General features: G+C 36.6%; 1 protein-coding gene across 1 annotated transcript in view; it reads right to left on the minus strand.

Annotated features, from left to right (window-relative positions):
• Positions 1 to 15,913, minus strand: part of BNC2 (basonuclin 2) — a 290,775-nt gene extending 274,862 nt beyond the window's left edge. The window contains exon 1 of the mRNA XM_030567533.1: positions 15,723 to 15,913. Coding sequence (XP_030423393.1) covers positions 15,723 to 15,818 — 96 coding nt within the window. The 5' untranslated portion in view covers positions 15,819 to 15,913. The remainder of the gene's footprint in view (positions 1 to 15,722) is intronic.
• Positions 15,914 to 16,314: the final 401 nt, after the last annotated feature.

Here is a 16,314-nt window from a genome sequence, read left to right on the forward strand (position 1 = left end):
CTGGAAACTGAAGGGTCACTTGATCCTCAAACACAACATGGTTTTAATTCACTAAACTTGAGAGGCACGGTTCTGTGAAGTGCTAAGTGCAATTGGTGGAAGGCACTCTGTGCCTTGCAGGGTAAGGCCCTAGGATCGTGCGAAATACAACCCACACAACAATATCACATATCTCGGTTCAATATTTTCATTACACAAAAGAAACGGGTATCGTGTGATGTGAGCTCTTTACCCTTACCTGTCCACCTTTGCTGTTTATTATTGAGGCCATCAATAGGGTAAAAATGAGGGAAGATATAGGATTGTTAACGAGTTGCACTTTACACACACTTAAAAGGAAATCTCAATTTTTTTCAGCTTAGTTCTGGCCGGTGTAGGGTTAATGCATGCACCATCTGCCTGACCACTGAATCATCAACTTTAGACTTTAAACACACAATCCTTGTTCCACTATTGGATCTAACTGGGAATGAGAAGTAGAGGTGACAGCAAAAATGGGTCAAAAGAACTACTCACTGCTCAACTACTGCTTTACCAACTGCCTACAGTAAAAGAGCAAATTAAAAGTTGCCTTTGGATTAAAGACAAGTAAGTAATTTGAAAATCACGTTTTAACTTGATATTTTGCTAAGGATGGGCACTCTTACAAGCTCATAAAAGAGTGAAGTGGTTTGATGGAACACTAAGGATTAATGTATATGCCCAGTGCCACTGTTCCTCCTTTGCAAAAAATGTCAGCCAGGAAATATCTGACTCAACAGGCTTATTTAGAATAGAAAGTGAGATTTTTACATGCATCACTTTGATGCAATGAGAGCAGCTGCATCGAGTTCTCTCAGTGGTTTGCAAAACCCAAATAAAATGCTCGCTCTGTGTTTTAAAAGGTACTGTGCAAATGTGTGCCACCCACCCAGTCTGGAATAGCTTACATTTCACCATTTTCAGAAAAGATAAACATAGCCGAGAAGGAAATGATAATGTAAAAACAGCTTGGCATGTGAAATGAGGAAAAAGCACTGTAGACTATCTGGCGAGGCAAAGCACACAAATGTTATTTTGTGAAAATTAATAGCATCTAAGATGGTATTCCCCTCCCTGCTCTCCCCCCCACCCCTTGCCCAAATTAAAGGTATTTTATCTAATTCCTAGCTGAGAGGTTTCTAAAAGTGGTAAGTCACAGCTGTGTTGACACTGAACTTCTTGTACATGGCATACCAACGTCATACTGACACACTTTACAGATGCTTCGTTTCAAGCAGCACCAGTCACTTGATTTGAAAATACCTGAGTTAACTGTAAAACAAACTGTTAATCTCTGGTCTTTTCTCCAGTTAAACTCTTCTTTATAGTTTTGGAAATAAACCAACACCTTGGTACGTTTATACTACAGATATCTGCATTCTGATTGGAATTTGACACTAACTAGTGGTTCAACTCAATGATACCCCAGATATCACCTAAAAGCACCTAGGCCCCAGTTTACCCATCATTTTAACAAGATTTTTTTCGTTTTGTTCCCACAGAAATCAATAACACAATGACCTTCAATTTAAAATACAAACTAATTAATTACCTGTTCTGTTGAAAAACGTTGATATCTGATTTGCCTGAAGAATTTCAATTATGAGCAGACTAGTTCTTTACACGCCCCCTTTAACACAATAGACAACATCAGAAACCTAATTCTGCACAACCTAGATGTTTGGGGGGGGTTTTGAGAGAGAGAAATATAAATATTTGCTCTGCAAGTTACTATTGGAAACCTCTCTCACACATGGCACATCTCTTCTTCATTCAATGAAACCACAATCCTCTACATGGACAACTGTGATATCACAATTGTTATGGAAATAATGGCATTCCCACGCTATATATACAGCAACTTAATCATCTAAAAGTTAACTTTTCAGTTTCAAACATGACATTTTTAAGTCTGCATTGGAATTAAAAAGCATTAACCTGCAAAAGCCAATAATAAGAAAATGTAGCTCTTTAATAGCCAAATTAATTATCATGTGAAAAAATGGAGGCAATGAGATGAAATGACTTGTGTATGGCCATCCAGCAAGCCAGTGACTGTCTCACATTTGGGTTTCTGTGTTTTGCTCAAACACTCAAACATCTCTAACATCTAAAGCTTTAAGAATACTGTGAATAAAATGGAGCTAGCCAGCAGCCCCACTTACCCAACTAAGACAGGCACGGATCATGTTTCTGAGAGCTGTATTAGAGCCACCTAACTAAAGAAGGTATGTATAGCACAATTCAGCCACCAGGGTTAAAGCTCTACAAAAAAAAGTCAGTATTAAAAGTGGTTGCAGCCACCATTGTGTGAACAGGATCTTAAATACATTCCCTGAACTACTTACACTGATGCAGATGTTAGTGATATCATCAATGGTGGCACCCTTAATCCAGGTCTAAACAGGAAAGGGATAAAAGAACTATATTATATTATATTATAGAATTATATTAATGTCTTGAATTCTTAAACCTTTTTTTTTTTTTTATAAAGTATGTCAAACTCTGATGGGGAGAAATTCTTCCCAATAGATACTTGTAATGATTACTATTACGAATACCAAAGAAAATGTTTTACAGTTAATTTTATTTTATTTACTCATTTTTATGATGTGAATATCCAAAAGTTCAGATCACTCTGAATGAAAGAAATATCAGTTTGGGGATTACCCGATTAAATTGAAGATAAACAGGTCATGAATGGACTAGTTGGATTTTCTGTAGATTTGTACAGAATCTATGTTAGGCTGGTTAATAAGATACATTATTCATGTACTTGATTCGTTAAAAAATTATTTATGAGGATGCAGTATTATTTTAATGTGGAATTTCTGCATAGAGGATGCGGGAGTATTGTGAGTCTAATTGAAAGCAGAAAAAAAGGTTTACAGGATGGATAAAGAGCATGTGGATGAGATTTAGTCAGGTAACAGTTGTGTGATAAAAATCAAATATGGGACATAATGGGATATAAGGAAATATTTTTTGTGCAGGGAAGGATGAATCATACGTTCACAGCTGGAAGTTTTGTGGATCCTCATTTAGCGAAGCAGCTGCAGCCACTGTTTTGCTACATTCCCACATCAACAACAAAATGGTGCCACAGAAGAGAAAACACATATCAGGCTCCAGCTGCTATCTGCACCCACCTCTCCTCTCCTACTTCCCTAATGTAACATTTACTTGGTTTTCTTTTCACAGTTGGTGGATGTAGAAAAATGCATATGTTAGTGATTGCGTAGAATCAAAATGCCACATCTGAACACACCTGAACTTTGGAAGAGGTAGGGGGCAGTAGAGGAGAACAATTAGGAATAGATCCTGATTTTGCAATTCCATACTATTCCCATCATTTCATTTGTTTAAATGATTTAAAACACACGTGCGCGCGTGCACACAGTCCAATTAAAAAATTTATTTGCTTATTAAAACTGATAATCAAAGGATTATACTGTTTATTCCCATATACAGATTTTTTTTAATGGCTTCTAAATTTGCAGGTACAATATTGCACCCATAATGAATCACAGGTACATTTATATATCTGATTTTTGTATTTTCAGGCATTGGAACAAAGCAAAAAGTGGATATGGAAAAGTATGTGTTTCGTGTCGAAGGAAGTTTCACATAAAAGATACATAAATGCTGCCTGTAGCTTTTATTTTTCAGGTACCATTGTTCAAATCTATTTTAGCACTTAAACAACATATTTACTTCCACTGGATTTTAAATATGTTTCATTACTCAAGTACATGACTAATATATAAATGTACATATACATGTATTTATATATGAATCAAGTTTTCTTCCAAAGTGAAAAAATTCAGGGAGTCATCAGTCAGATAAATTTTTAAAAAGCCCAGCAAACATTAAAAAATCAAATTATGATACCAAGTTTCTCTTGTTCTTTCACATAACTAAATTTTTTTAAAACTCAGATTTTAAAGGTGATGATTATGCAAATATTCCGTTATTCAAAGATGAATAAAATACCTCAAAAGCAAAAGGGGAAAAAAAGAGAGACATTTATAGTTCTTTTTCCTTTTGCTGGATACTTCTGCTACACCTTTACTAGGTAGGAGTATCTGCCATAAGGTACCAGCAGCCAGAATGACTTCAACAGGCATCCTGTCTGAATAAGGACTGTAGAACTGGGCCCTTAGACCAATTCTCCTCCCAAAGTACTTCCTTTGATCTGAACGGGAGCATGGCTAGTGAAATGAATGTTTGACTATTCTCCCCTCTAAGAGAGGAGAGAGCTTAGTAAAAAGATATTCCTTTAACTAGACTGTCAGGTAGTTTGATGGAGTAGGAAGTTCACAAACCACTTTTTATTGTTGTCTTTATTTACAGTGCTCTTGTCATACTCTAAGTCTGACCTTTTACTTGTCTCCTTCAGTGATTAAGCTAAGGAGGAACTAATGGGACTAGCTCCTTTAAAAGAAAAATTTCTGCTGAAAAACAAAAGTAGCAGTTTCATTTGAATTTTAATGCCTCAAATTCCTGTAAAAACAATGACATGATTCCTCTGTAACAAAAGTTTGGAGGATTTCATTTTGCTTGCAGTGTAAATTCACACTCTTTGACTAAGAGGTCTTACATTTGTTAACATTTCTAAGCTGCTGCTGTTTTATCTTACATCTGCCAAGTACTATTTCTATATCACAGCTCTTTTTGCTGAAATTTTAAAAACCTAAAGAAGGGTATACACACTTTTTAAAAATACCTTTCTCAGAGAGTTATTGGGGAGGAAGGGGAAGGCTTATTTGCAAGAGAATTAATCTAACAGTGTTTCCAGTTCTCTTTTAACCTTGTTGTTTACTCCTATGATGAAAACAGACACCTTGCAAAGGAGCCTATGATGTATTATGAAATTCTGCAAAATGGTTAGTTTTATTCTATACAGCTTCTTTTTACTGGAAGAGTGTTAAAAATTATTTAATGTGTCTTCGGCATTGGTGGTCGGGGTGTGAGGAGGGAGGAAGAGTAGACAGATCGTTGAAGTAGGAATGTCCACGTCATGAGACAGAAAGTCAACTATACAATCACAGAAATTTCTTAATACAAAGACGGTATTTATTGTGCTGCTAAACAACTCTTCACTTATACATTTTCTGGGTTTCTTTTTATTAAAAAATTATATAAATGAAATAAAATCAAACACTGAAGTGATGGGCACCATCACCATCTGCAAACAAACAGACAGACAGATGATACCTTGTTGTATTTCAGTAAGAAATCTAGAAATCATATGAAAATTGTGACTTTTGCTGAAGTAATATGGAGTGCCTGATATCCACAGACTAATATTTTATTTTCATTATGATAATCTCATCAATCTGCTCAGTCTCTCTTTTTCTGGACTGAACACCAGTGTTAAAACTGATCGTCTGATGGACAAGGAGGAGTCTATTAAAAAGAACACAACGACTCACTATGATGAGAGCATTATTCTTGAAGCATGCCTACTTGCATGAAGCCTGGGTTTTGACACCCTGAGTCTGCTACTGAAACTGGCCCTCTCCCAGATGTCGATGCTCCTCTGCTTGATTTTTTGGGGAGAGGTTTTGCTATAATACAACTAAACACAAAATGTAACCAATCTGATATAAAAAATATTTAGTTATCTACCCTTCCCAGATTATGGAGTAATTTGTGGCACATCATAAAGCCCCTAAGTGTCAAGGTACTTCTTTATGGAGTTTTGCACCAGGGCACATCAAAGTTCGATGATTAACTATCTTTGTTTCTGCTCTGTCTAGAGAACATTGTACCCTGATAAACATGTAGTCAAAGACTAAAGTGTTTTATAAATCAGATATTTAGAATCAACTATAATCTGCTTAGGCACCAAGGGCAACCTTAGGTTCAAGACATATAGTGATTAAGCAAAGGGGCTTTAAGACTTGGAGAGTTACAGAAAACTAAATAAAGCACCGTTTATTCCTGCAAAAGGAAGAGAATATTAGAATTCTCACAATCTAAAGCAGCACAAATGAACAAGCTCTCATACAGCTCGTGTTCTTTCAGTGGTTTATAAAACAATAAACCTGAGAGTTAAGCTATTTTTCTTTCCCTTACCTGATTCCCCCAACCCCCTTCCCAACATGATTTCTAATTTAAAAGAAAAACTAATATTAGATAAAGCAACACATAATTTGAAGGCTCCCAGTTAAATTCTGACAGGGTCAATAAAATGAGAGCTTGCAGGAGTCGCAGATGAGGAACACTTTCATGAATGCCCCCATTGTTTAAACTCTCTGTATATCCTGCCTGCAAATGACAGTCATATGCCACCAGCTGCAGGAGGCATTCCAGCAATGTCAACCGCTGTAGGGCATTTATTGCAAGGTAGAACGGTGAGTACATCTTTTTATTTATGCCTTATTAGGGCAACAACAGCCACTTTGACTAATTTTAAGTATTATGCTTTTAATAGTCTATAATATTTATTTGGAAATCCAAAAAAATATATAATTAAAGTCTTGCTAATGGAGTCTCCTGTTTTAATAGTAGTTTTATTATATAAAACCAGCTGGAATAATTATTTCTTTCCATGTATAGTCTTCATTAATTTGTGATCCCCCTCTCCCCACCCCGTCCCCAACACACACCAACATCTAGTTCAGATGTTCTTATCAAATGTCTTTAATAAATTCTCTGGAGAAAAAACAGCCACTTAAACCTCAATCATGCTGAAAAACCCACACCTCCTATTTAAAATACAGCAGGTACCATTTCTGAAGATACCTTTTCCCCATGCCTTCCACTTTCCCAACTGTTTTAAAGGTGTCTGTCATATAAACTGATCTTGTAGAGAGATTTATTGCAACTCAAAACAGCTGCCACTCAGTACATGTACTATCAATTAAGAATTCAGTCGGCACACACGTCATCAGGTTTGCATTTTAAATTATTTTTTTGAACAAACTCACTGATGCCCAAGTCTGTTATTTGCTGCCTACAAGGTTATGGCAAACAAATCTCTTTTTAATCAACCCTTTCATTACATTTTACCTTCTTCCTTGTTTTTAATGTTTTCACAATGAAAATGAACGCTCATGTTTTTGACAGTCTAACTGTAAAAAGATAGGCTGGGTTTGTTTGTTTGTTTTTTTAATTTTCAATAGTAATAATAGCAACACTTTGCTAAAGCTAGATTCTTCCTTCTACAAAGTAGAGATCAAATTGAGCTGCCTTTCAGCACCCTCCTATGATAAGCCACGGCATCTGATCACACATTTTTATCATGCCTTCACTCACAGGCACACTTACATGGCAAAACACCGGACTCTCTGCATGTTAGCACCTAAATACCTCTAGAAATGACATCTCCTCTCCCTCATCTCTTTCCCCACAGTAATTTAGCACCAAGGTTGTATAGTTTCTATTACTTCTAAACAGCAGATCTGTATAAATTTTATGTAAGAGAGCAACAGATAAATAGGGAAAGGATGGGTGAGATAGAAATAAATTAGTCCTCTCTCATAAAGGGACATTTTACCATCTTCCTTACACAGATGCAACATGATCTCAAAAGCTGTCCCCGAGAAAGCAGCAAGAAAACAGCAGCAGAGTCCATAGGGCTGTACACAGTGTGTACATACAGGGTATTGAATATGCTAAAGGGAAATCAATCCTTGTGTAAAAAAATTGATGTTCATATCTCTGAGTTGTTAATGCAGAAGCAAGAAAGAACTCAGAACTTTTAAACAAGCCAAAACTGGATATCATCTGGAAAACTTAATGGAGATACCAGTTTTTTGGGTGGGGATCACTCTTAGAACTATGCAAAACATGACGATTTCAGTCGGCAGGCGTTCCTGCTAGCTTTTCCTGTCCAATTTTACGTTATCACCTTTCATGATAGCGCCCATTCCAAAGTCTCATTTTGAGGGTTTCTGGTTCAAATTCAAAACTTCAAAAGGGAAACTGAGTGGACTCAATCAAGTTTTGTCTGGTTTCTAGTGGATATTGTGTAATACTGATCTCCCTGTGGCTTATATACAAAATCATATATAGGCCCAGATTCCCTCAAAAACTCAAACCTGACTAGGTTCTTTAACAGTGAAGGAGAGCTGGGAGATACTCACCTGGTGTCAGATTTCATTCAGAAAGCATTACACATCTACTTTTCTAAGGTTTTTATTTGTTTGTTTGGTGTGTATATCTGAACACAAGACAAGATCAAAACATACAAACGCTAGGAACAAAAAGATATTTTTCTTTTTCTACATCAGAAAGGCCCTACTTTAAGAGCCATCCGCAGATTAACTTCAGACAAGTTTCAACACACAGGTTTACAGGATTGGACCCCTAGTCACAACTCCCACTCAGAAAACTAAACTGCTGGCACTGGTGATTCTATTATTATTAAACTATACATTGCCCTTGATGCATAATGGAGACTTAAGCTGACATCAATGGTAAGTACAGGTTTGAATGAGGGTGAGGATATAGCCCTTTAGATAGCGTTTTACTCTTATTAGTACTGTTCAGATGTTGGATTTATCATCTATACGTCATTCTTATTTAAATTATATGAAGTTAGAAGTGTTCCATTCCAGAGGTGGTGTGCTCTTTAGGAAAAAGCTAGAAAGTTAAGAAAGGAAATACACATATTCAGAATCAATTAATTCACTCTGTTCTCTGAAACTTTGAGAGAAAGTTATTGGCCTATGGTTAAAATAATTTTAAATTAATAAATAACTTCCTCAGCAGATTGTTTTAGGTTAAACTGAGCTGGTCAAAATTATTGTGGGTAGGAGGGGGGTGGTCATAGCTTTTATCCCCCCAACATCAGACACAGTGGTGGTCATTAAAATCCAGAGGCATTTACCACACCACTCAAATTCTACTATAAGGGGCACATTATAAATGAGTAGATAGACACATCACAGCATTTGCCTTTACTGAGGTATTTGTGGTATTCACCATATTTAAATAAGAAACACCTCAAATGCCACACTAAATTTACCTTTGGTTGATGATGGTAAATTTCACTTTTAATGACAGTCACTATGTGCATTTCCTCACTTCCCATCTAGCCTTCCCTAAATTAGCATTATTCATTTGACAAGAAACCTTACTGTCCTCTGCATTCTTTTATGAAGAATCTTGTCGACAATCATATCATTTTCCCTTCATAACTCCAGTGCCCTAGAAGTCACAGGTGACATCCTTTTCTCCCTTTCCACAAGTATATGGATAGACAACAGTGGTTGAGGATGGAAAGGCAGCAGCTTTTCAACAGAATGAGAATGGCATCAACAGTATGTTGCTGGCAACAAAGCAACAAGATGAATCAAGCAGTTCCTAGATGCCCCACCCACCGATGGAGACTGCCTCTCTGTGGCAGAATGTTATGTGACATCCACTACAACTTGCACCATTTCCTTTACTGTCAAAAAAGTGAAATCATACAGAAAACAAACAAACAATCTTCAAATATGTCAACAGGGGAAAAGAGGCAATCAGATATCACCGTGGTGAGCGCAGTATATGAACTGATATTGAACAGAAATAATGCAGTAGATGCCTGCCCACAGACTGGGGCATGGCTATTATTTTGGATGTTACTTGGGAAGAATGCCGTGCAGCTAAGGATCCCATCCTGCCGCTCAGAAAAACTGTGAACAAAAACAGAATAAAGCTTCTTTAAAAAAAACTCAACCATTAATGTACTAGGGTAAAAAAAAAAAAAAAAAAAAAAAAAAAGCTTTTAACATATATGTTGGATTTTGGAATGACAGCTTTTTGAACTGCAGCATAACATCGCTATAGTGATTCTCTTTCTAAGGAGAAAGATCAAGGGAAAACAACAACGGAATTCTGCCTCTCTCCACCTGTCTGTTTCATCCTTTTTCTTGAGGCCAGGTGATTTACCACCTCTTGGCTATAGTTGGAGCCCCAAGTTTGGAATTTTTTCTAAACTATGAAGAGCCATTAGACTACAGGAAAAACCTTTCTACAAAAGCAACAAACACTATTGTGTGAGAAAACAACTGCAAAAAGAAAGTGACACACAGCATACATGCTGAGTATTTCTAGTAAGAGAGTAAAACTCCAAAGCTTTTGTTTCTGATTGTAGTTTATGACGGCAGTTCTCTATCAGCGTACAGAGTGTTCCTTTGTAATCAACACCCTGTGTCACAATGACCTGGAAAACGTGAATGCTTTCACTATCACTACAGTCCTTGCAATCTTGTCTCAGCTGTGACCCATTCACTTTTGCCCCAACTTCTTGGAGATGCTTTAGTCAGCATCTAATTAGTTAGGGAAGATTTGCCTTGGCTCTTAACCCTGACACAGGAGTAGGAGACTCTGCTGTTTTACTATCCCAAATCTGTCCCGTCACTATATCAATCAAAACCCCATAAATCTATGCATGAATAAGTAACTGCTAAAATACACCCACAGTATACATTTGAAAACATTATATATAAATATGTAATGTACAATACATACAGCATACAGGCTTCCAAATATGCATTATGTTGGCTTTGTGTAGTTGTGTGTATACAAAAATTCTACAAGGTTAAACAAATATATGATGAATGGTATTCCAAGCTAATCAATATAATCAAATAAAACATCTAAAACACACACATTTGCAAAAAATATACCACAGTTATTCAACTACAGGTAAGTTAGCCTGCAAATAATGAAAACAAGAATAGAAAGAGATCACTATTGTTGTTTTTTTAAACTGTGTCCCACACACAATTCTGTTTACCTACCTACATGCATGCATATGATGGTGTACAGTACACACAAGTTCAGTTTATATCACGCACTGTATCTTCTAGTGTTTCTATTCTTGAGTATATAAAAACTGAGTATATCATCATCATTTATTTGTTAATATAATATGAAATGCTAGAATGATGAACCATAATTTATTGTTAAAAATTACAAAATTAAAACAAATATCTGAAAAAGATAATGTAACCTGAGAGAGATTTTGATGCAACAAACAAAGTATATGCAATTCGTATCAGCACAGAGATACTTATTCATATACAGAAGAAACTATTGTGGTAAACTGATCTTTAAAATGGTTAAAAAAAAATACACCAAATAACTATTGTAAGCAATAGTTTTTGTCATTTATCAGCCAGCGTAGTATAGTTAACAGCCAATTGTGCTAGCAAGCGTTGATCTCCCCAAAAAGTGTGAACAGTAAATCTATGTATGCAATTTATAGTGTGTGGTCATATCAAGTTAATCATCTCTGTATATATAGGTAGATTAAAAAAAATCCTTGAGGGTTAAAGTAAAATAGTCAAGCATTTTATGTGTGATAAAATTGCACACATCCCTTTTCCCCAGCAAATCTAAAGTATTCAAATAGCAGATTACCTTCAATACATATGTAGTCATAGCCACATTTTTCTTTTTAAATACCAATTCGATAAAAGTTTGTGTGTCTATGTTTACATTAATTTGAGAAACTGTCAGATTGCAGAGCACTAGTACAACTCACAATAGGCACTGCATATTGGAGACAATTTCACTATAATATTAATGTGTATTTCAATAATAAGCATTATTTAGCACTTTCACTGGAAAAGCAAGATTTTATGCGAGGAAAAAAATCTACTATATCATATCTTGGTTTTAGTAGATGCTTCTATATTAATAAAAGTCATTCATTTAATGGATAGTTTTCTTGGTCTGCTCCTCACCTATCTGAAGTGATTTCTCTGGTGATAACTAACACATCATGCTAATAAGAGAATCTAATGTACAATAGAAAAATGTCACTACTAATAATATTTGCATGAAGTTAAATAAAGCAACTGTAAGAGAATGTCAGACAGTTGCTTCTTAATAAGATACAGTTACACAATGAAATTATGTTGTTAATTTTGTTACATCATTGAATGAATCCTAAATTACTATACAACGATGCACAGACCCATTTATAACAATAATATACTCCTTTTCACTCTTGGGGGGGGGAACTTCAGGAAAAGGTTTCTTCCTTTTATATGAAATAAGTTAAACATTCTTCCTTTTTAATACAAAGGTAAATGTCTCTGGCATTTTGTGTCACTGTGGGTTACAGCCATTTCTCTTATGTTCTCATTTCAGAAATGACTTTAAAGTATTTTAGAACATTACAGCCCTTAAGGTAACTGGATGAAGAAAAATGACATTTCTTATTCTGACAAATGCACAAAACATTTATGAAAGCAGAAAATCAGAAAAGCCTGCTTTTTTTTAATCAATCAAAACCAGGCCTCCTTTTCTGTTGTTAACAACCTCTTGCCAGACTAAAATGGGCAGTGTGTGCCCTGGACTCAACCAGATGAGCAGGGAAGGGAAACTAAAGGTTTCTGGCCATTCTCGACCTGTCACTGATCAAAGTGACCCAAAGAAGAACTTTTAAAAAGTTAAGATTTATGCCCTTTGAGGTTATCAGCTATTCTTCTGTACACAGAACGGGACGATCCTTTTAAGAGAACCATATTTTTATATTGAAAAAAAGATGCATAGGCAGAACAAGTCAGTCAAATGGCCATGTTTTAAACTTCTAGTAGGTCATTTAGAAATTGTGTTTCGCAGTCTTGCCCAGCCCAACAAAATATAAGTTTGCTCTGGAATGTGATGTCTGATTTTCCTGCGCCAGAGCAGACTGTCACATAAACAGAATCAAACTCGTTCATCAAAGGAGGAATGCAAACACAAGACTCCTATACCTACTGATACCTAAATCTGTATGATCAAATCTAAACACTCGGACATTTTCACAATACACTTCCTCGCAGTGTCCTACTACAAGGTTTTGCTGTAGCTGTTGAGAAAAAGTTCTGTATTCCTGGAGCATGCAAATATGTAGCTTTCCCAGAAAAACTGCATATGTGTTTTTAAAAATCACTCTTGTTGTTCCGCTCTAGTTTTTGTACTAGAACCTGCTAGAGACTGACTTACAAAGGTGGGAGTTTGGGGGACTGGGGAGAGAAGAGGTTAAAAAATTTGCACAAAGCACAGTATTTTATTTAGAACATATAATACCACCTCTACTTTTACTACGTATATCTGCAAAACTTTCACTAAACATTTCATTCAAACCTATGGTAAACTTTCTCTTGCGAGTGAAGTGCATCTGGTAACGAAATATAATTTGTACTGCAAACAAAAATGTATCTCAAAGCCTAGGCATGAAAGGTGAAATACCTATATTTTCAAAAGATGGATGCTAAAAATTAAGTAATCTTATAATGGATGAAAAACAAGATAGATGTGATACTCAAGATTTTAGTGTTAAAAAGAGAAAAGAACATTGACACTGAGACACATCTGCAGCTGCACTTGACAGAGTTTGTGCTAACAGTCTGCACAAGCTGATCCAAGAACTTTAATGAATCAGAAAGATGATAAAATGTTATCCTTTAAGAGGGGGATTAAAGCATTACTAATAACTCACCCCCTCCTAAAAGCTTGGTGAAAAATGAGTGTGAACTGAATGTGTTTTAGTTCATGATAACAAACAACAAAAACATCTTATAACAAAATTATGAATACAATGCTTGAACACACAAGTGAAGTAAAGACTTTTTTTTTTAAATCTGTTCAACATTACCACCTTTACAAAGCTACTGTGTGTATTCCAGTGAAAGGTTTCACACTGATGCAGCATCTGTCATGCATTTAGTCATACGCTACATTTCTTCCCCCTCCACTCCATGAAGAATATAAACAGGACCATACATATGTCCAGCAATGCACAGAAGGCATTTAACATTCTCAAGTGTTAGCATAATTAATACATTATCAAAAATGTAACAGCCTCATTTATGTGCCACTTTTGCCTTGCCTATCAACTAGTTGTGTCAAATTCTTTGCATCTTCAATACTGTCCTTCATTCAGTTTTGTTTTCTTCTGTTGTTCATGTTGAATATTTTCTAGCACTCCTGAGACTATGTAGATCTAAATCTGTTTGGAATAGGTCTAATATGAAACATGCAATCTAACACTATCTATGTGGTTCAATAGCTATTTATCAATTGATCGTTATCTGGATCCAGTTATGTTAACTCTTTCGTAGCTGAAGGGGAAAGAACCTAGCCTACAAGCCCAAACATTTAACCTCACTACTGAACAAAAAATACAACACATAAGTTATATAAATGCTTTACATTCTATTGCTGAATATCAATAAAAACTAATGTGTGATACATCAAGTATATATGCATATACCCCATATAACATGTGCAGCAGCAGTCATATGCTTAGTGGCACACAGTACATATGAAATGTCCATCTCCACTAGGACATGAAATTTTTACTTTCAAGAATGGGACGTCGGACACAAGAAGACTTGCTTATTCATCTTATGTTGATTACATTTCTATACCAGCTTACTGATCAGCAGTAATCAGGGTCCCTCTACAGGATATATCAAAATATACCTTACTCAAATACATTCATCCTGCCTAAGCAATGCTGCTTAAAAACTCTTCCCTAGACAACTGCTATAGATTACTATTTCCACTGTCAGGTTCTGGTTTTCTCAAAAATGTTCTTTTATGACTAATATTCATGATTATTTTCTTACTATAAGCTATACAAAGAAAAACCTAATGACACTACCTTCTCCCTTTTTGTACAATACAATGCTTTTTAGGTAAATAGGAGCTTACTCATCTCATTTCCTGCATTATAAAAGTCTTGCTAAAAAGCACACCATTTAATAACTCCTCTTTTGGATAAGGAAGTCCTTTAGTTACTATTACTCAGTGTGGGACCATAACTGGAAACTACTTTTTAAAAAGTCAATTCATCTCTGGAAAGGGAGGCACCCTGTTAAAAAGCTTCAGTTTGAACTTCCCTCCCCTGCTTGAGCAGAGTCCAAGATGAAAGTTTCTCTTTTTTTCCTTTTTTTACCCAGAAGAGCCAAGTAATTGTGCAAGAGGAGCTACAGCACACAGGGCGCGTATCACCAAGTGCATGGTACAGAAATGCTGGCTCCTGTGATTAATTATCAGTTATTACTGGCCTTGCAGTAACATTTTAGCTTTCCCGTCAGAACCAGCATACCAAGCTGCCTTAAACGCGGCCCCCGGTGAAGGAGCAACTCTGGGGAGGACGCCAAGGCACAGCTCCGCAGAAACAGTGTGTGTGTGTGTGAGAGTGTGAGAGAGAGACCCGACAACTGAAACTGTCTCCTCTAACGACCCTCAGCGCTGTGCTGGCAGCAATTCCAGCACAACTGCTCTCCACTCCTTAAGTCTGAATAAAGCTGTTTTCTGCCACATGAAGTCAATTAAGCTGCTCTAAGGGGCCCCCTAAATTTAGTATCAGTTTGATTTGGGGGCTTACGTACTCTGGAAGAATTAAAGGACTTTTGCTGGGACAGCAGATACTTTTATTTATAGGGAAGGGGTGGGGGGGAGAGAATGAAACAAAACCAAGGCAAACAAAGAAAGAAACCAGTCTTACCATAAGCAAAGCTCTGTTTGGAAACTTTAAAACAAATGCCTTGCTTTTACTTCAAGCTTTAAAATCTTTTCAAAAAGGAGACCTTAGGGAAGCAATGAAGTAACCATGCACATTCCAATGACATAGTTATGACAGTTCAGAGGCTAACTATGCAGTGATAAATTTAAAAAAAAATAAAATGTGGAAAGAAAATAAAGGAATAAGAGCACTAAATACCATGTTTTAATATCAATGAAAAAAAAAAACCACATACCTGTTGGGACATTCTGAATAAGAGGTTAGTGTCAGCGTTCTGCCATGTCCCCATGAAACCAGATTCAGTTGTTGCCGTTCTTGTTCCGAACTGCATGGAGTTGTCAGTGCAGGAGTCTCTTAAAGTCAAGTCTCTTGCCCTCTTTCGCTCTCTGTGTCTCTGTGTCTCTCTGTCTCTCACGTCCACTTCTGCCTCTTCTGACTGAAAAGTGAAGGTGGATTTTTTGAGCCTCTTGGCAGCCAGTAGCAAGAGTGTAGTGTAGTTAAGATGCTAGCTGCACTGTGCATTTCATTTGGAAACAGGGGGTTCAGGGTAAGGGGTCAGAGCTTCTTTCGCACCTTCTGCCAAGATACCCCTATCATTTATGCATAGATTGTGACTCCCCAAGCTTGCCTTCGCTCAGTTTAACAGCTGCCTGTCAGGTGTGCATGCAGCACTAAGGAGACCCAACCATCAGCCTCAAACTCTCAGCCACTGGATGTCATTGGATAGCAGAGCAAAGAGTCAACTGCACTGCTCCACTGTCAGGCACCAAATGACATCCTGCACTAACCCCTCTCAGTCAGTCTACAGATACACACACACACGCACG

The sequence above is a fragment of the Gopherus evgoodei genome, chromosome 6 (genome assembly GCF_007399415.2).
Source record: "Gopherus evgoodei ecotype Sinaloan lineage chromosome 6, rGopEvg1_v1.p, whole genome shotgun sequence".
Lineage (NCBI taxonomy): Eukaryota > Metazoa > Chordata > Testudines > Testudinidae > Gopherus > Gopherus evgoodei.